Raw genomic sequence first — 19,616 nt, 5'->3', positions numbered from 1 at the left:
ACGTATCCTTGCTGATTAAAATGAAGTGTATGTATTGTATCGCTGGAAGTCTCTGACCACAACCCTTTCAACGACACCGAAAACAACCAGTTTCAAGTAATGTGAGAACAAGAGGTACGCACTGTATTAAAATTATACAAGAGGCCAACCAACTAACCACCACAAATCATCGACCCTAGATCTCAAGCCCAATACTATGCAGCAGCTCATCCAACATCCGCATCAACCTAGCATACTCTAATTTATTTTCCTCCTGTTCAAGCAACCGAAGATCAATTTCCGGATCTTCTACCACTCCCTCGTCATCTTTTTCTGTGGACACCAGAGATCGCCGTATAGAGCGTTCAGCAGATGATTTCGGTTCTGCGGTTGACATTGTCAGTGCAGTGACGAGATCTGCTTCGTCGTCTGGGTCTATTTTGAAGCGTCGTGCGAGGTAATATCTGGGTATAGCAAAAAATAAAGTCAATAATTAAGGACGCTTCAGAGCGGTTTCAACAAATTCTACAATCAATTCAATTTATGAGACAAGAACTCTACCTCAAATCATCCACAAAAATAACGGTATCAGCACCCTCATCTCTCGCAATCAGACTCTCAGCACTTTGTTGAATGAGCTCCAAAAAGTCTTCTGCTCCAATATGTTCCTCTAACGTAGCAGCAAATAGCCTCGTCGCGTACTGTTCCAGCCTAGGCAGATTTAAGTGCCATGACGCTCTCAGTAGAGCGTATGAGTCAACTGGGACGTTGTGCAATGTCACAATATGTGCAACTACTAGTGACTTCAGTCGATCCAGTAGTAGTAGATCGGCTGTGTATAGAACTGCAAGTGATAGTGTAATCGATGGCAGAGTGACACGGTCGGCGTACTAAGCGTTATAAGGAAGTCAGTAGGAGAAGTATGCAAGAGTAAAATGGACAACTGTACCAAAAACTCCAAGACAGCCGAGAGCACATCTGGATCAGACACTGCTCCTAATGGCACGACTGGCAGTGCTTCTGAAGCGTTGACCATATCGGTTGGGGTGTTGTTTCGGATATCAGAGAATCGACCTGTGCAAGAAAGGTAGATTTGTTACAGAGCATTTGTTCAGAGACACCGCGCACGCCGAAGGTATAATGTGCAGTCGACAAGACGTACCTGAGAGCATAGCCTCAAAATACTCTGAGCGTCTCAAGAAGGCTCGATGGCATGGAAACATCCTATGCGAGACCTTTAATATCACATCTGGATGACATGCAGTCTACATCGAAAGCATTAGACGAAATGGTGCACTACACCACAAAAAATTCAACCACATCATGGAAGTCATACCAAGAAAGCCATAGCAACGTTCGAAGGCCTCAACGAATTCAACACCCGATTCTTCTTGGCATCAACTCTTTGCTCAGCCTCTACATGTATCGCCTCATTCACCTCACTATACATGGCAGACTGCATATGTCTCTCCCGCACCTTTTCAGTCTCTTCTATCGTTTTCGTCCTGAGCTCATCAAATTTCGCCACCATGATATCAGACGATTGTCCCGTATGACGAAATCGTCCTTCTATCGTCCACCGTGATCCACCATGACAAATCCAATAATACAAGGACCCCATATGTTTTTGGACTGAAACCATATCTCGTAGCAGGACAGCTTGCGTCTTTCCGCTAGATGCTGTTGCTCCTCGTCGTATATGCGACATGGGCGTAGATACTTCCTCAGTAGTTAGCGCCGAATACAATTCATGTAACTTCCATTGCTTGCACATGAATATCCAATCGTCTTTCAGCACTGGTGGGATGTCTCGAGCCACTTGTCCGGTATACAGATACAGCATGACGGCCCGGAAGCATTCCGGATGCACCCGTCCGTTCTTCACGGCGACAGACGCGACATCTCTCCACCGAGTTGCGAGTTGGGCTGCGAAATATGTGGATCGTGCGGCCAGTATGGATTTATGAGCATGCACGCTCTTGCCTCCAGAGAATTTGAATTCAATGTCGGCGTCGTGGTTTAGTGGGTTTGAGTAGAGCGCGTATAGGAATAAGGCCTAGCCATTGTTGTACCGATTTAGGAAGGCCAAGCAAATGAAATGCAAGCTTGTATTCAATACCATGTCAGACTGTGGATCCACGGCCTTGTTCAAGCGATGAGACAGCAGGAGCCGTCTGATGTCATCAGTCAAGGCTCCATACAAGCATCTCTCTCCCCTGCGAAAAAAGAACAGCGTTAGTGAATTCGAAAATCACTCGTTGCAGATCTCATCGACCGATTTTGAGATAATAGAGCAGAGTGGCTTAATATCTAATGTATTCGATAAAGATCAAATCAAGACGAGGCATACTCGAAAGTAGTAGGATCCAAAATCGCTCCTGACTTTAGCAGGTACTCGACAACACTGATATGACCACATAATGAAGAGTAGTATAGAGGTACGCAATCCCTACAAAGAAACAAATGAGAATGTCAGCTGTCAGATCCTGAAACGATCACAATATACGATGGTTGAAAACACCAGGTTCTCAAAAAGTGACATTAACCACAGAGCATTCATACCATCTATCCCTCTTATTGATCGGCACATCTTGTTCAACCAATACTTTGACCTAAACCCGCAGTTTGAACGGTTTTGTTCAGCTCCTCGTCGTCATTTGTTTGAATGTGTTTGAATGCCACAAATCACGATGTTTTGGTTCACATTACCCGTGACAGATTGCCAGAGCGACAGGCCAAGCACAGTTCATGAAAGAGCGGGTGCTCTTCGACTTCCAGTTCGTAAGGTAGAAACACACTTGTCGCTCTCCTATGTTTAAAACTCAGCGTCTGGATCTTTGATTGCTTTTGTTATCAACTATGAACTTACATATCGCCGGATTGGACCTTGACAAGCAGCGGAATATTCTCTTGCAAGCAGATGTAAACTTCTCTGCGAACGATAGCTCGATGTTTCTGACGCTTTCGTTGTTCGACTGTCTACAAACGCCTGCCAACAACAGCCATCTAAAGACAAATTTGCAACCAATGTAATTTGATTTAATTTTACTGTGTGTGCATTTTTGAGGTTGCGATACTACATACAAATTGAAAGGTAAAATGTGCATTTGATCTGTTTTATAATAAATTCAGAAATCCAACAAGACGGTATCATCGCTGCCAGCTACCGATTCTGCAAAATCATACTCGTCGTCTGATTGAGCAGTAGTGGTGGTATCTGTGGCAACAGACACAATTGATCTATCAACAACAGGATTTAGTCAAGACCGACAAGCTTATGGAGAGTATTCATCAACAACTTACTGTGATAAATGGTCATCATTGTCTTGTGCTTCTTCTTCTTCTGCTTCTTCTGAGTGAGAACTGGAAGGTGGCAGTTCCGAGAAGGCTACAACGAGGCTTTTGTGAGAATAGTCATTGGCGGACTTTCGATCAGAACTTGCAACTTACAGCCAAGGGATTCAATATCATCTTCCATTTCAAACGTTGGAACACAAGTATGAGATGCTTGAGATATGGGAGCTATCGAGTTCGAAGAAGCGTGAGCAGAGTCAAACCAGAACTTTAAAAACCATGCCAGCTGTTACATTGTGGAGCTACGGTAGGCTGGAAAGTAACATCATTGGAATGGTCATCTGACGACGCCGAGGCTTCATGAAACTCATCCCTAAACGAAAAATAAATATTGTTGAACAGAAAGAAAAATGTATCCATGAGATCAGCGCTTACGTTGGGGAAGCAGATTCATCCATGGTGCTATCAAACATAATGATTTCCTCTTCTTCTTGCACTCCTTCATCCACAACGCTCCGTTCATCAATCACAGTATCGGCAAACGGTTCTACTTGGATACCAGACGAAAACACTCGCAGCGTACGTTCAACCATAGGACTCCTCATAAACAACCCAATACCAGACCAGAATCTTTCTCGGGCTCTCACGATCCCCTCTGCAAAGATATCAGCGATTTGACCGATAGGCTGTGGAGGAGGTGCTAGGATGCTGTCTAGGTATGGTGGGAGGGGTGCATCATTTTGATTTGGTATAGCTGAGAGGACTGCGTTTTCAAGCTTGGACGCAACGATGACTGATGCTAGTTGTATGGTGTTGGCAGCTTGGGATACGTTGGCTTCTATGGCTGTTTCTGCCAGGACTCGATCTGGTGTTGAAGAACAACGAGCGTGAGTATCTTGATTCGGAGCGTGATTCTCTCATTGGCAACGGAAACATTGAAAATAATCGACTTACAGTAGCCAAACTCATTTGATATAATGTCCCAGTTCGAGTACTGAGGTCCATCATCAACAACAGGCGCCTCATCAGCTGGAGATCGTGGCTGAGAAGAGCGATCATCATTGGACTCGTGTGAAACCTCTTCAGTTTGTGTGTGCTGTGACATCCTACTACTAATAGACTCTTCATATACTGGTGTAGTCGATACGCAACTAGTAGACTCTTCATATACTGGTGCAGTCGATACAATAGATTCTTCATAAGCTGGTGCGGTCGATACGTCTGTTGGTGTTGATGCATCTACGGTAGTGACTGACGGCAAGGTCTGTTCGTGTTCAGAGGCACTGGATCCAGTAGCGACATTGATTCTCAGATTATGTTCAGATGTCATGTCGTTCATGATATTCGCAAGATCCTTTCGAAGAAGCGGCTTCCAGGTGTCTGCATTGAAATCAACAACGAAACTTTTAGATGGCAGCCGTTCAGCCCAAAAGCAACATATGTAGCTAGGATAAGTAAGAGTACGCACCTGATACGAGATAAGTGAGCTGCAATATGTTGGTACTTGGAATCTCGAAGACCGTATGAAGCTTGTCACAAATCAAGTGCAAAACCTCATCTTCTGTTCTCAATGGTTCAGACAGGGAAAACCTTCTGAACTCGCCGTTATAGAGAGCCTTCACTTTAATCATTTTATAGCTCTGGCGTCAGCTGGTAGGCGATTTTCACACGAAAGCCTCCAATCGTTTTGGTGGATTTTTGCTTTTTGTTGCGAATATGGACACGTGAATATTGTATAATTGGCCGTTTGACGAGATTTTTGGGCGATATGAAGTCTCATATTACTATTGAACGTATTGAGATTACCAATGTATTGAGTGTCATTACACGAAGCTCGTGCTTTGTATGTGAAAACAGTCTTTACGACACTGAAGTGTCTCACCTTGGAAGGAACGAGCAAGCAGAGACACAGATCATTGTTATATGAACGCATCAAGATGAAATGAATATTAGTGGTCGATCACAATACTATTGGAACTGCGTGTTTAACAAAGTTGACAAGCTTCGAGGCGCACAGTTCCATCATAGTCACCATGGAACCTGATCTTGTAATGATCAAAATTGTTCACGCTTTAACGTGAAAAGTGTAATCGGTGCTCTCTTTGCCGATCAGTGTAGAATCGTAGCAGCTTGAACCAACATCAAGTTTGCGATGTTGGATGCTAGCTAGCGTCCATCACGACTTTCGGAGGAACAGCTTCGCGACTGTGAATTCCAAACTAGAAGACGCAAAAAGTGAACATTCTACTACCGTTAGTTTGGTGGTTGACAGACGAAATGTTACTCACATCCTCCCCCGGTCTTTTCATTTTTTGTCCGAGATAAAAACAAACGAAAACAAGGACAATACCTCGTATCGAACGATCTAACTTTAAGCTTCCATCTTCAGTATCCATGATGGATCAAAGCAACGCCAGGACTCTTATTCTGTCAGGAGTCGCTGCTGCGGTGGTAGTGCGCTTCCTGTTCCATCTTCGCAAAGTTTACACCTCCCCACTCGCTACACTTCCAGGACCATGGTGGCTGCCATTGCTCGAGTCGAGAACGCTGATAGCTATTGGCTGTACGCTAAGCGGGTGGACTGTGTATCCTCTAAGTAAACAGATCTGGGTGTTCCAAGTTAACGACCTCCGAGCATTTGATGCTCACACAAACCATGACTTCTCTTGCAAATTATAGAACATTTGGCCGTTCATAGAAAGTATGGACCTGTTGCCCGTGTGGTATGTGATCAGAGTGTATGTTCAAGACGCTTTGGTTATGATTTCTGACCTGCGCTGTTACTTCTGTAGGGTACGACTTGGATTAGCTTGGCAAGACCCGATATAGCTCGTTATATCTTGCAGTCAGATGCTATAGACAAGGTGTGAATCGATTTCGAGAGTGTTGACAGTTGATAAGCAAAACGTGGCTAACACCAAGTTCGTCTTTTCTAGCCAGCGTTTGTGTACAAGACCTTTAGATATAACGAATACGGTGGTACGACTCTGAAGCTATCGCCTCACGCCTTCATACCCATTTTCACGCTTTTCTCGTTGTAGACAACTTGTTCACCGCACTGGACCACGGAGAACACAAGAGAATGCGTAAAGCCATCGCTCCAGCATTCGGCATTCAGCATCTTCGAAGTGTAGAAGGAGGCTTTTACGAAAACTTTGGTATCCTAGCTACACAATTAGACAAGCTCATTGACGCCAGTCCCAATGGCGAGATACACGAGAATGTGTGGCAGAAACTCAAATTGTTTATGGCTGATTGTCTAGGTGAGTACCTTTAAGTCATTTCTCTAAATCGCCATCAAATGGGACTGAATTTCACCTCTTGATTCTTCTCATAGGCGACAGTGCATTCGGCGGCAGTTTCGGATCAATGACATCCACAACTGGTAAGCCTACGAAAATCATAGCAATACCTGCATGCCAAGTATGAACTGAAATTCCACTCTTTATAGGCGCCGCAAAAGTTCCAGATTTAGTCTATGCCATCTTTTCTAAAAAAGTGCTCATGTCTGTATTAAGCTTCTTAAAGTATTTCCCAAACCCCATTTTGCATGATGCTCATGCAAAGACGTCGGAACTGGCTGCGATTATTGAGCCGTTGATTGATGATCGTATTGCTGGAAAGACTAGAAGAGCTGATTTGCTACAAGGTATGTGTAGGAGTCCATGACTGTATGATTCTTTTGAGCACGTAGTTTTCTCACCCAGGATGAGACTGATTTGGGGTTTCTCTGTAGTTTTGGTTGACGGTGCAAGCGCATCAGACACAGACGGCCCTCTGGGTGATGCAGAACGCTTAGCCCGAAACGAAATCGTGTCAAACTCGCTCCTCTTCTTATCGGGAGGAATCAACTCGACATCACGAAGTAAGACAAAAAAACCATTTATTCGAAATTCTCATGTCACATTTCTTATTAAAATCTCTACGTTTGTTCTGCAGCCATGGCATTCATGCTCATCAGTCTAATCCGCAACCCCATCGCATACAAGAAACTGCAACAAGAGATTGACAATACCCCCGTTGATCCATTAACGGGATACATACCGCCCGAAGTCTGTAAACAGCTACCATACCTGAATGGTGAGTGCAAAAAAACCCACGGTCCTTACCAATGGTCATGTCAACGACCATGTCCTCACGAAGCACTAAAACACAACGTCATCTTAGCATGTATCAACGAAACCTTACGGCTGCACGGCGTAACCTGGGTTGTTCGAGACCTGAATCGCGACGTCCGTTTCGGTGAATTCTTCTTCCCGAAAGGTACCAGTGTCATGGTGCCTTTGTTTGTCTTAATGAGAGATCCAGACGTTTGGGAGAATGCAGATGCGTTTATTCCTGAACGGTTCTTGGATGGGTCCAAGAAGGATGCTGCTGGATGTAAGCTTTAGATTGCTGTTCTGTTATTTCTCCTGCTTATTTTTGCTGACTTCCATATGTCTTTCTTTAGTCTTGCCATTCAGTACGTCTTTTCGCCACGCCAGATATTGCGTTCAAACTCGTCTAAACATTTATACTAACTCATTCCCACACTCATCAGGTTCCGGCGAATATAACTGTATCGGACGCAACTTTGCTCTCAACGTGACAAAAATCTGTATCGCCAATCTGCTCAAACGGTTCGAATTCGGCGACGTGGATCCAAACCATTCTTTGGAATTGATTGTAGATGGCTTTACCAGTTTGAGATACCTGCCATATATGATGACGGTGCGCAAACATCGAACGGTTGAAGAGTAGCAATAGTAGTAGTAAAAGTAGCGGGAAGTAAACGTAGTGGGACAGTTTTGGGTGTATCAAGTACGGGACTGTGAATTGAACACGTTTTATATATTTGTTTGTTTGGCAAGCATCGTATATTTATTCCTCAGAGAGTGTGTTAATATATATGCTTTTATCTATTAAGAGCAAACTAGCAATGATTCTTTGTTGGCTGATATAATTGTGGTCGGGAGGTCTGCGTCATGCCTTCGAAATCATTCACGATCGATGGTAATCTCTCGATTGGTCTGATTCAGGATGTAGTAGTATTGGATTTAAGAGCTTAGGCCAGTATTCAGACGCGGCTCTCGTAGCGTCCGTGTTTGGAATCAGGAGCTTCAAGTAGCTCAAGAATGTTGATGTCTGCTTGGTGATAGTGGTTGCTATCGATGAAAACGAGTTAGTAACGAGCAAATGCAATAGATATAACATAAAATCAATTCGAATTTACTGTCGATGCTCTGGAAGATGACCAGCAATTCTGTTTACCAGCAGCAACGTCCAAATGGCTCATTGTAGCGGCTCTTTCTTCCACGTCTTCACGTACTTGCCCATTATAGCTCCTATAACGCGTAAAGAGACCTTAAATACACTTCCTTCTTAACTTTCTACCATTCTCCCTCACGTCGACAACTTGTAATTTGACAGGACTCACAATTTTGGTGAATGTTGGATTACCGATTATGAGCGCACCAGTCACATCTAATGGAGTCGCAAATAGGATTGTACAACAGCAGAGGTACTGATTTGGAGCTCTTCCCGTTGCTCGAAATTCTACTGACTGGAACAAACTTCAATTCCAACAGTGATGCTGAAGCAAGAAAGGATGGAATGCATGTATTAAGGACTCCGTGGGTGTTTTGGTAATAATCTTGCACACTCGTTGCAGTTTCGTTATCTCTGGCAATCAGCAACATCTTGTTGTGTTTTGTTTAAGCATCAAGCCATTCCACAGGATCTTTCAACCATCAACTTCTTTGACGCCGTCTATCGAGAATCAAGCCAACGCCATATTATCGTATATACTAGGTTTATGCATCGTCCTCCAGGTCAAAAGATCATATCAGACGACTATCTAAGTGGTGTTAAAGAAGTCGGCACCTTTGCTACCATTGAGGAGTTCTGGGGCCTTTATTCAAGAATGAGAAGACCTAATGAGCTACCAAACATTTCCGATATACACTTGTTTCGAAAAGGAACTCGTCCTGTTTGGGAGGTGAGGTGAAATGCATTGACTAGAGCTCGGTTGTTTTCTTAACTTGTCTAATTCTGTAGGACAATCCAAAAGGTGGAAAATGGATTGTGAGTACTATCACTGCACCTGGACTGCATACCCTCCACAGAAACGTCACAACAGTTCTCGAAACTTGGACTCATCCTACTAATTTGGCTCTAGGTTCGGCTCAAGAAGGGACTTTCAAGTCGCTATTGGGAGAATCTGGTGATTGCAGTCATTGGAGACAATTTTGGTGATTCGAGCGAAATAACTGGAGCAGTTATCTCGATAAGAAACAATGAGGACATACTCTCGCTATGGAACACTAATGCTAGCGAAGGGAGAATCGGCTTGAGAATAAGGTATGTTCATAGTATCAGCATCTTATACCATATACTTGGAATGCAAACGTCATGAATCCCATACAGGGATACGATGAAGAAACTGCTCGATCTTCCGGGCAACTGTACCATGGAATACAAGGCACATACTGCTGCTTTGACCGACGGCAGCTCCTTCAAGAACACGGTAAGCGATAATAGTTGCACGATTGTCGAATTCAGCAATGAATCGTGTCTAACAGTTTGGTAATTTAGGAAACGGTAAGGCATCCGCCCATCAATACGATACTCCCATTCTTACTAACATTGATTATGTCGTTCTAGTATCGTTGATATTTTGTATATAACAGCAACACATTTTTGCAACACGATTTTGTATGAAGATCGCACAAAAGCGTACTGATTTTTGGTGTGTGTAGAATGCTACGACGCGATCCTGCGACCACATCCACACCATAGACCACGTCTCCGTGATCCATGCGATTTCCGTTCTATTTTAGTAACGGCTAAGCTGCATTCGCTTGTGTTACAGCATTTGTTAGCTTTCAAATCTGAGAAACAGCATAGAAAACAATTCAATAATGTCTACAACTCCAGCAAAGAAGGGCCCCAAGATGCTCTATCGCAACCTTGGAAACACCGGTATCCGGGTTTCAGTTCTCAGTTTGGGAGGATGGTGAGTTTTCAACATTTTCCACGGGTTTTTGGATTATTCACACGTTTGTCGCTAGGGTTACCTATGGAGGCCAAGTCGGAAATCGTAAGTGTTACAGTGTAGATTACGATGAGCTGTATATGAAACACCGACCGCTACAAACAATTTGTGGTGTTTACCCATCAAACGATTTCATGGATTTCCATCGAGCCAAACTTGAATTTGAAACGCATTGTCGCTCCTGATTTGCTAATTCACATCGTGTACACTTTCTAGAGGTCGCATTCGACTGTATGAAGGCATCATACGATGCTGGCGTCAATTTCTTTGACACTGCCGAAGGTAATTGCACTTTTGTCAAGGCTCCGTCAAATTGAAAGCATCAAATTCATGTTGTGATTTACGTTTACTTGCAGGTTACGCCAACGGAGAATCAGAAAAAGTTATGGGTGCTGCCATTCGTCACTTCAAGTGGCCACGAAACACCTTGATCATCTCGACCAAGATCTATTTCGGACCTGGTGTCCGTGATATGAATGGTATGGGCTGGAACGCCCGAGGATTGAGCAGAAAGGTACATCTACGTCCATTCCTCTTTGTCGAGTCTTTACCACCGCTTGATTATTTGCACATAACATTCAAAAATCCTAACGACATGCCATTATCTTTCTAGCACATTGTTGAAGGTCTTGACGCCTGTCTGGAACGATTGGGCCTGCCATACGTCGACGTCGTATTTGCTCACCGTCCCGATGACACTGTACCAATGGAAGAAACCGTACGAGCCTTCAACCACGTCATCAACCAAGGAAAGGCTTTGTACTGGTAAATGACGGAGTTTGATCTCGACATATGGAACCAATTGCTTAAGATTTCGTTGTGCAGGGGAACATCTGAGTGGTCACAAGAACAGCTTACTGACGCTTGGGCTGTTGCAGACCGTCTTGGCCTCATCGGCCCTGCTTGTGAACAACCTCAGGTAAAGTCATACTGCTATAACGTATGGATTATATGGACATTTTCTGATAGTCGTTAGGCTATCATAGTATTCTATGCTGGTCCGTGAGAAGTTCGAAGCCGAATATGCACCTCTCTACAAGAAGAGAGGTTTGGGAACCACCATTTGGTCCCCTCTTGCTAGCGGTGTCTTGTCTGGCAAATACAGTCAAGGTATTTTTGGAGTTTTTTTGTGGAACTCCTTTAATGGACCCAAATAGTGAAACCATACCTCTACTTTCAGGAAACATACCAAAAGATTCCCGATTTGCCATGGCTGACGCTCAGATGCAATCGGTACGTCGAGGGTCTGAACGAACACTATCCCAAATCAACCCTTCTAATTCTCAACGGTTTTGATTAGATCCGAGCCCGATACACCGAAAACGCTGAAGGGAAAGCTAACTTGGCTAAAGTTGATGCGTTGGCGGTATGTTCTTGCTTGCACGCTTCCTTTTTCACCAGACGCAAATGCTGACACACTATCGCACACAGCCAATTGCCAAGCGCTTGAACTGCTCGTTGTCTGCCTTGGCGCTTGCCTGGTGCGCTAAGAACCCTAACGTGTCTACTGTAATCATGGGTGCCTCCAAAGTCGAGCAAATCCATGAAAACTTGACTGCAATTTCAGTCATTCCATTGTTGACTGATTCAGTTATGGCTGAAATTGAGAAGATTCTGGCTAACAAGCCAAAGCAAGCTACTGCCCGATTCTAGATACATGGTGCAGTCGTAGAATGAATAAAACCCTCAATGTGGTTGTCAGCTGTTGATCAAGTCCGGTTTTACGAGTTTCGAAGCGATGATCGCGTTTTAATGGTTAAATCACATAATTCAGTCCCTTTCAGAGGTGGAAAAGATGTTCAAAGGTCGTGTTTCTTGACTTTCTTTCGCGAAACTCAAAACAGCACCAAAACTTGATTTTTAAATCCATCAGCTCCGCGCAGCATAGAGAAAGTCGAGCTATTTCTCTGCTAATACTCACAAGGTAATCGTTACGCTGACTTCCATTGTTCCTTTCGTGTTTAGAAATCAAGCATTCATCAACAAAGCTCATTCCATCATTTTTTGACTCTAGAAGCATACAGCAAAGAGAAGGCCGCAATTAGATATATCTCTGAGTTCTGAACTCACCAGGTACTGTTTTAGACCTGCCTTGCATCGTTCTCTATGGCTAAAAATTCAAACATTACCAATAAACTAATTGCCATCTCTCCTTTCCAGCTCACAAGCTCTGAACGATGGCTGATAAAGCACAGCAGGCCACCCAGTATGGATATACTGCCAATTCCAATTTGGTTCTGCAGGCTGACCGCTCAGCTTTGCCTCGTCGAGATCAAGAACCATCTGGAGAATCAGAGACATTGTATGGTAAAATCGACCCCAAGAAGATGGGCGATCGAGCCCAGAGAACGTATGGCGATGAGAAGGCTCGTATCGACAAGAAACGCAAAGATCGAGAAGATAAATTACATCGACAAGGCCATGAACGTGAATTGAAGAAGGGGAAGAGTAAAGCTGACAAGGAAAAGTGAGTTACAAGATCCATCCAGGTATATATATTATGTATATGAAGTTCTTATTTGCTTTTAAATGGTTTAGATTCATGAAGGGTCATGGATTGGATGTCTTGGCTGCTACAGAAGATTTGGAAGGTGTCACCTACCGTCCACGAACCAAAGATACCGCTCAAACCCATCAGCTCATGCTTTATTTTATGGCTGAACAGCTGGGCGATGTACCACAGGATGTAATAAAAGGAGCTACAGACGAAGTCATCCAAATCCTAAAAGAAGAAACCGCAAAGGACTTTGACAAGAAACGTGATATTGAAAGGCTCTTGCAAGATATCAGAGGATCTGCAACTGTCTTGTCATCAGAAAAGTTTGCGCATCTAGTAGGTCTTGGTAAAAAAATCACAGATTACCGAGCAGACGAAGCAGCTGAGGCTGCCGCTGCCGTATCTGCCGATACAGGTGCTAGGAAACTAGATACCATGGATGATGAATATGGTGTTGCTGTCGTCTTTGACGAGGAAGAAGAAGACGAAGACTCGGACGATGAAATGGAAATCAAGGATGATGACGATGATGAGGAGGAGGATGAAGGACAGGATGCTGAAGCTACTGCCACGTTACGAACTGGTAATCGTGACGACGAAGACGAGGAAGGTGATGAGAATGCGGATGACTCGACTATAATTATACGATCTCAGAAGATCTCGACTCGTGCTTCCGGTAAATCCGCAGCTTCTAGTAGTACTGAATCTACCGTCCTCAAAGTCCACGATGTTGATGCCTTCTGGCTCCAACGTATGGTCGTAGCACGAGTCTCCAATGTCAATGAAGCTCAAGATATGACTGATCGAGCTCTCCGAATCCTCGAAACTACACCGCCATCTCGTCTCGAGACCCAACTATTAGATATCTTTGGTCTTGGAAATTTCGAGCTTGTAAAGCTCTTGATCTCAAACCGTCATATTGTATTATGGTGTACTCGTCTTGCCCAAGCCCAAACACCTGAAGCTAAAGCCACCATTGAAGCTCGCATGCGTGAATTGGGTTTGGATGATATATTAGGCAAACTAGCTTCTGCACCTCAAGAACGGACAGACGATGGGTCGCGCAAAATTGGTGGTTTTATGGATGTAGATATGGAAGATGCTGGACCTGGTGTGGCTCCTGCTCATCAACGTGTGTCTGGAGGTCTAGCCCCACGTCAAATACTAGATTTGGAGTCGTTGGTCTTCTCATCTGGTGGACACTTGATGTCGAATAAGAAAGTCAAGTTGCCTGAAGGATCATTCAAACGTAGCAAGAAGGGATATGAAGAGGTTCATGTGCCAGCACCCAAGAAGACCCAGGCAAATAACATTCCTTTGGTAAGGATGATAGTTCCCTTATTTGCATTTTGTTGCTATGGCTGATAATTTTCGCAGTTGTTTTACCTTGAAAACCGAAATCTAATCTGCTCTCCTTCTCAGGTACCTATAACTGATCTACCAGAATGGGCTAGACCAGCTTTCACAGGAACCAAGGATCTCAATCCAGTCCAAAGTAAAGTCTTCCCTACGGCCTTCTATAGCGATGAAAATCTCTTACTTTGTGCACCTACTGGTGCTGGTAAGACCAACGTCGCCATGTTGACAATGCTGCACGAAATTGGCAAGCATATCAATCCATCTACTGGTAAAGTCGACTTGGACAACTTCAAGATTGTATATGTAGCTCCCATGAAGGCTCTAGTCCAAGAAATGGTCGGAAACTTTGGCCTGAGACTCTCACCATACGGAATAAACGTAGCTGAATTATCTGGTGATCGTCAGTTGACTAAGCAGCAAATTGCTGAAACTCAAATCATCATCACCACGCCAGAAAAATGGGATATCATTACTCGTAAAGCTACGGATAGATCGTATACCAATCTAGTAAGGCTTGTCATTGTTGATGAAATCCATTTACTACACGATGAACGAGGGCCGGTATTGGAGGCTATTGTAGCACGTACTCTTCGAACCGTAGAACAAACTCAACAGCCATGTCGTTTGGTCGGTTTGTCTGCTACTCTACCCAACTATGTAGATGTCGCTGCCTTCCTCAGAGTCGATATGAAGACTGGTCTCTTCTTCTTTGACGGTAGCTTCCGTCCATGTCCTCTCAAACAGCAATATATAGGTATTACGGAAAAGAAGGCTACGAAACGTTTCCAAACCATGAACGAAATCGCTTATGAAAAAGTCATGGAAGAAGCTGGCAAAAATCAAGTCTTGATCTTTTGTCACTCTCGTAAAGAAACAGCTAAAACAGCCAAGGCTCTCCGAGATATGGCTTTGGAAAAGGATACACTGATGCAGATCTTGCCTGCTGATGAAGCATCCCGTCGTATCTTGCAGGAAGAAGCCCCAACAGTGAAGAATGCCGATTTAGCTGATATTCTTCCATATGGATTTGCCATTCATCACGCTGGTATGACGAGAGCAGATCGAACACTTGTAGAGGACTTGTTTGCAGGTACTCACGTCAAAGTATTGGTATCAACTGCAACCTTGGCTTGGGGTGTCAACCTGCCAGCCCATACTGTCATCATCAAAGGAACCCAAATATATTCTCCAGAGAAGGGACGTTGGGTTGAATTGTCGCCTCAGGACATATTACAGATGCTTGGTCGAGCTGGCCGACCTCAGTTCGACACCTTTGGTGAAGGTATAATCATAACAACAAACCAGGAATTGCAATATTACTTGTCTCTCTTGAACGAACAGCTTCCCATCGAATCACAGCTAGTCTCAAAACTGGCCGATACTCTGAATGCTGAGATCGTACTTGGATCCATACGTAATCGTGATGAAGCTGTCCAATGGCTTGGATATACATATTTATACGTCCGTATGCTTCGTAATTGCACCTTGTATGGTATATCTCCCGACGAGCTAAAGGAAGATCCGGTCTTGCTGCAGCATCGTGTGGACTTGATCCATTCAGCTGCTACCGTCCTCGACAAGCACAATTTGCTTAAATATGATCGTAAGACAGGCAAATTCCAAGTAACCGAGCTCGGTCGTATTGCTGCTCACTTTTATATCTCGCATTCTTCCATGGCCACCTATAATCAACATTTAAAACCTACCATGTCGTTGATTGACTTGTTCCGAGTCTTTGCCTTGTCGGATGAATTCAAGTATATACCTGTACGAGAAGAAGAGAAGTTGGAATTATCCAAGCTTTTGGAACGAGTGCCTATTCCAGTTAAGGAGGGCATTGAGGAGCCTACTGCCAAGATTAATGTGCTGCTTCAGGCATACATCTCGCAGCTCAAACTTGAAGGGTACGTTATGACACATGTCAAAATAGCTTTTTTTTGCATACTGACGTTACCATAATTTTGTTAGGTTTGCTCTCATGTCTGACATGGTATACGTAACTCAGAGTGCTGGTCGTATTCTTCGAGCCATCTTCGAAATATGTCTTAAACGAGGATGGGCACAGTTGAGTCGTAAAGCCTTGGACATGTGCAAGATGGTTGAAAAGCACATGTGGTTGTCCATGTCTCCGCTACGTCAATTCTTGGGCATCCCATCGCTACAAAAGAATGTACCTCAGCTGCTAGAAATCATTAAAAGATTCGAACGTAAAGAGTTTCCATGGGAACGCTATTACGACTTGAATCCTCAAGAGTTGGGAGAATTTGCTGGTATGCCCAAAGCCGGTAATGATATACATCGTCTCGTGCATCAATTCCCTAAACTGGAAATCGATGCCAAAGTATCGCCCATATCTCGATCCATGCTTAAAGTAGAATTGACCATCACTCCCGACTTCCAATTTGACGATGCTGTACATAGCAATGGATTGGCTGAGTCATTCTGGATATTTGTAGAGGATGCTGATAGTGAGAATATTCTCTTCCATGATACATTCTTATTGAAGAAACGATATGCAGGTGATGCTCATCAAGTGGACTTTTATGTACCATTGTATGAGCCACTTCCTCCCAACTACTTTATATCTGTAATATCGGACAGATGGCTTCACTCGGAAGTCCGTCTGCCTGTATCCTTTAAACATCTCATCCTTCCCGACAAGTATCCACCACACACAGAACTCTTAGATTTGCAACCACTCGCCGTATCCGCATTAAAGAATCCACTATTCGAACGACTGTATAAGGATGATGTTGATCGTTTCAACCCCATCCAGACTCAGGTCTTTAACTCTTTATATAATTCAGATGATAACGTACTAGTAGGAGCTCCGGCTGGATCAGGCAAGACGATATGTGCCGAGTTTGCTCTGCTTCGACTATGGGCCTTCTCACCACGAGCACATGCTGTATACATGGCTCCGTATGAATCCGTAGTAGAAACTTTGGCCTCTGAATGGAAGGTCAAGTTTGGTAGTCTCATGGGTGGTAAAAATATCGTAACATTGACTGGAGATGTGACTGTAGATCTCAAACTATTGGAGAAGGGAGATGTCATTTTCACTACTCCTGAATGTTGGGATAATGTATCTAGACGATGGAAGAAGCGTCAACGAGTACAAAAAGTCGGATTATTTATAATCGATGAAATCCATCTTATTGGAGGTTCTGTGGGTCCAGTCATGGAACAAGTCGTATCACGTATGAGATATGTAGCTGCTCAATTAGGTGAAGACAAGTCAATCCCACCAGAAAAACGACACAAGATGCGATTCGTCGCGTTGAGTGCTTCGTTGGCTAATGCTAGAGATGTCGGTGAATGGATTGGAGCTCCTCCAGCCTCTGTCTTTAACTTTCATCCCAATGTACGACCAGTGCCTCTCGAAATCCACATCCAAGGATATAATGTACCGCACTTCCCATCTCTCATGATAACCATGGCCAAACCAACGTATCTTGCTATAACGCAACTACCTCGACCCTCTCCCACCATAATATTCGTCCCATCTCGTAAACAGTGTAGTCTAACAGCCAACGAATTACTCATATTCTGTGCTGCAGATGACCAACCACGTCGATTCTTGCACGTTGATGAAGCCAGTCTCCAACCATATGTAGAGAAAATAGATGACAAGGCACTGGCTGAAGTCTTGCCTTATGGTATTGGCATCTATCACGAAGGTTTGTCCAAAAAGGATAAGAAAACTGTAGAGTCGCTTTATGAGACTGGTGCTTTGCAGCTTGTTATTGCATCTCGAGAAATGAGCTGGGGCATGTCGCTTGACGCTCATTTGGTGGTGGTTATGGGTACGCAGTATTATGAAGGTCGTGAGCACCGATACTCTGATTATCCAATTGCTGATGTATTGCAAATGATGGGTCGGGCTTCTAAAACTGAAGGACAGGATGGTGGTTTGTGTGTACTAATGTGCCAGGTGAGAATTTACTGTCTTTACGAGCAGATTCGCATTCACGATACATTTTTTTGCCTAACATAATTAATGAATTGATTAGGCCGTAAAGAAGGACTTTTACAAGAAATTCTTGTTTGAAGCCTTGCCCGTAGAATCTCATCTCGACCGGTTCTTGCACGATTTCTTCAATGCTGAAGTCGATGCTCGAACAATCGAAAATAAACAGGATGCAGTAGATTATATGACGTGGACATTCTTGTACCGTCGTATGGCTCTCAATCCCAACTACTATGGCATGCAGGGTGCAAGTCATCGACACTTGTCTGAAAAGCTGTCTGACTTGGTAGAATCGACATTGGAGGAACTAGCCACATCAAAATGTATATCAGTTGAAGGAGACGATGTATCGCCAGTCAATCTAGGTATGGTAGCAGCATACTATTATGTCCATTACGCCACCATCGAGACCTTTGCTCTATCCCTAAAAGCAACCACGAAATTACGAGGTCTGCTTGAAATAGTATCCCATGCCGCCGAATATGAAACCATACCGATAAGACATCACGAGGAAACCGTCCTCAATAAAATCCATGACCGACTACCCGTAAAACTCGATAAGGATTTCACGTCTCCACATACCAAAACCAATCTATTACTCCAAGCCCACTTTTCCCGTATCCAGCTACCAGCAGATCTAGAATCCGATCAAAAACTAGTATTAAAGAAAATCTTGTCTCTCATCCAAGCCTGCGTAGATGTCATATCCTCTGCCGGATGGCTGCCCACAGCACTAGCAGCCATGGAATTATCTCAAATGTGTGTACAAGCCATGTGGGATCGCGATTCTGCATTACGCCAAGTACCACATTTAACCTCCGACGCTATCGAACGTCTCAAAGCCCTCAAAGTAGAAACCGTCTATGATTTAATCGAAATGGACGACGACGATCGCGTAAACGCACTTCAAATAGACGATCGACGACTTATGGAAGTAGCTAGGTTTACCAACAGATACCCAAACATTGACGTCAGCTTTGAAGTCGATGAGGAAACAGTCGCTCAGGGTGGTGTTGTCACTGGACGTGTTAAACTCGTCCGGGAAGGTGACGATAACGAAGAGGAGGCGACAAAGAAGAATGAGGTTGGACCAGTTATCGCGCCATTCTATCCATCACGTAAAGATGAGAGTTGGTGGCTTGTTGTAGGTGATCCAAGGGATAAGACCTTGCTGTGGATTAAACGTACCACGCTGCAATGGAAGGCGGATGTCAAGATGGAGTTTGTGGTGCCTGATGGTATGCCTGTGGGTAAAGCGGGACTGCAATTGTTTTTGATGTGTGACTCGTACTCTGGTTGTGATCAGGAGTTTGAGTTGAAGATAAATGTCACGGAGGGTGAAGGTAGTGAGGATGAGGATGGGATGGAGGTTGATGGTTGAGTGAATTGGGAGGTTTAAAGAAACGATATAAACCCATGCATGATCAGTATCAAAATATTTTGCTTGTGAATAAAAGAGTTTATATGACATTTACAAAGGTCTA

General features: G+C 43.9%; 4 protein-coding genes across 4 annotated transcripts; all 4 read left to right on the top strand.

Moving 5' to 3' along the window:
* Positions 1-5,670: 5,670 nt before the first annotated feature.
* SmJEL517_g01212 (uncharacterized protein) lies at positions 5,671-8,013 on the top strand (the record flags this gene model as incomplete). Its single annotated transcript, XM_031167140.1, has 12 exons — positions 5,671-5,869; positions 5,953-5,996; positions 6,066-6,137; positions 6,210-6,252; positions 6,315-6,536; positions 6,611-6,658; positions 6,725-6,922; positions 7,010-7,138; positions 7,213-7,353; positions 7,441-7,653; positions 7,724-7,735; positions 7,814-8,013. 12 exons carry the CDS (start codon positions 5,671-5,673, stop codon positions 8,011-8,013), a joined length of 1,521 nt encoding a protein of 506 aa, XP_031026775.1.
* Positions 8,014-8,717: 704 nt separating this feature from the next.
* SmJEL517_g01211 (uncharacterized protein) lies at positions 8,718-9,924 on the top strand (the record flags this gene model as incomplete). The annotated part of the gene is made up of 8 exons (XM_031167139.1): positions 8,718-8,773; positions 8,841-8,889; positions 8,972-9,250; positions 9,310-9,336; positions 9,431-9,612; positions 9,679-9,778; positions 9,847-9,852; positions 9,916-9,924. 8 exons carry the CDS (start codon positions 8,718-8,720, stop codon positions 9,922-9,924), a joined length of 708 nt encoding a protein of 235 aa, XP_031026772.1.
* A 248-nt stretch (positions 9,925-10,172) lies between these two features.
* Positions 10,173-11,959, top strand: SmJEL517_g01210 (uncharacterized protein; the record flags this gene model as incomplete). Its single annotated transcript, XM_031167138.1, has 10 exons — positions 10,173-10,267; positions 10,323-10,351; positions 10,523-10,588; positions 10,663-10,820; positions 10,920-11,071; positions 11,132-11,225; positions 11,293-11,416; positions 11,487-11,539; positions 11,607-11,672; positions 11,738-11,959. 10 exons carry the CDS (start codon positions 10,173-10,175, stop codon positions 11,957-11,959), a joined length of 1,059 nt encoding a protein of 352 aa, XP_031026773.1.
* A 524-nt stretch (positions 11,960-12,483) lies between these two features.
* On the top strand, positions 12,484-19,513 carry SmJEL517_g01209 (uncharacterized protein; the record flags this gene model as incomplete). The annotated part of the gene is made up of 5 exons (XM_031167137.1): positions 12,484-12,773; positions 12,845-14,123; positions 14,226-16,066; positions 16,131-18,096; positions 18,176-19,513. 5 exons carry the CDS (start codon positions 12,484-12,486, stop codon positions 19,511-19,513), a joined length of 6,714 nt encoding a protein of 2,237 aa, XP_031026925.1.
* Positions 19,514-19,616: the final 103 nt, after the last annotated feature.

Source organism: Synchytrium microbalum, assembly GCF_006535985.1.
Source record: "Synchytrium microbalum strain JEL517 chromosome Unknown SmJEL517_scf0004, whole genome shotgun sequence".
Taxonomy (NCBI): Eukaryota; Fungi; Chytridiomycota; class Chytridiomycetes; order Synchytriales; family Synchytriaceae; genus Synchytrium; species Synchytrium microbalum.
Note: the sequence above shows the minus strand (reverse complement) of the source record. Positions and strands in the feature narration are given on the sequence as shown.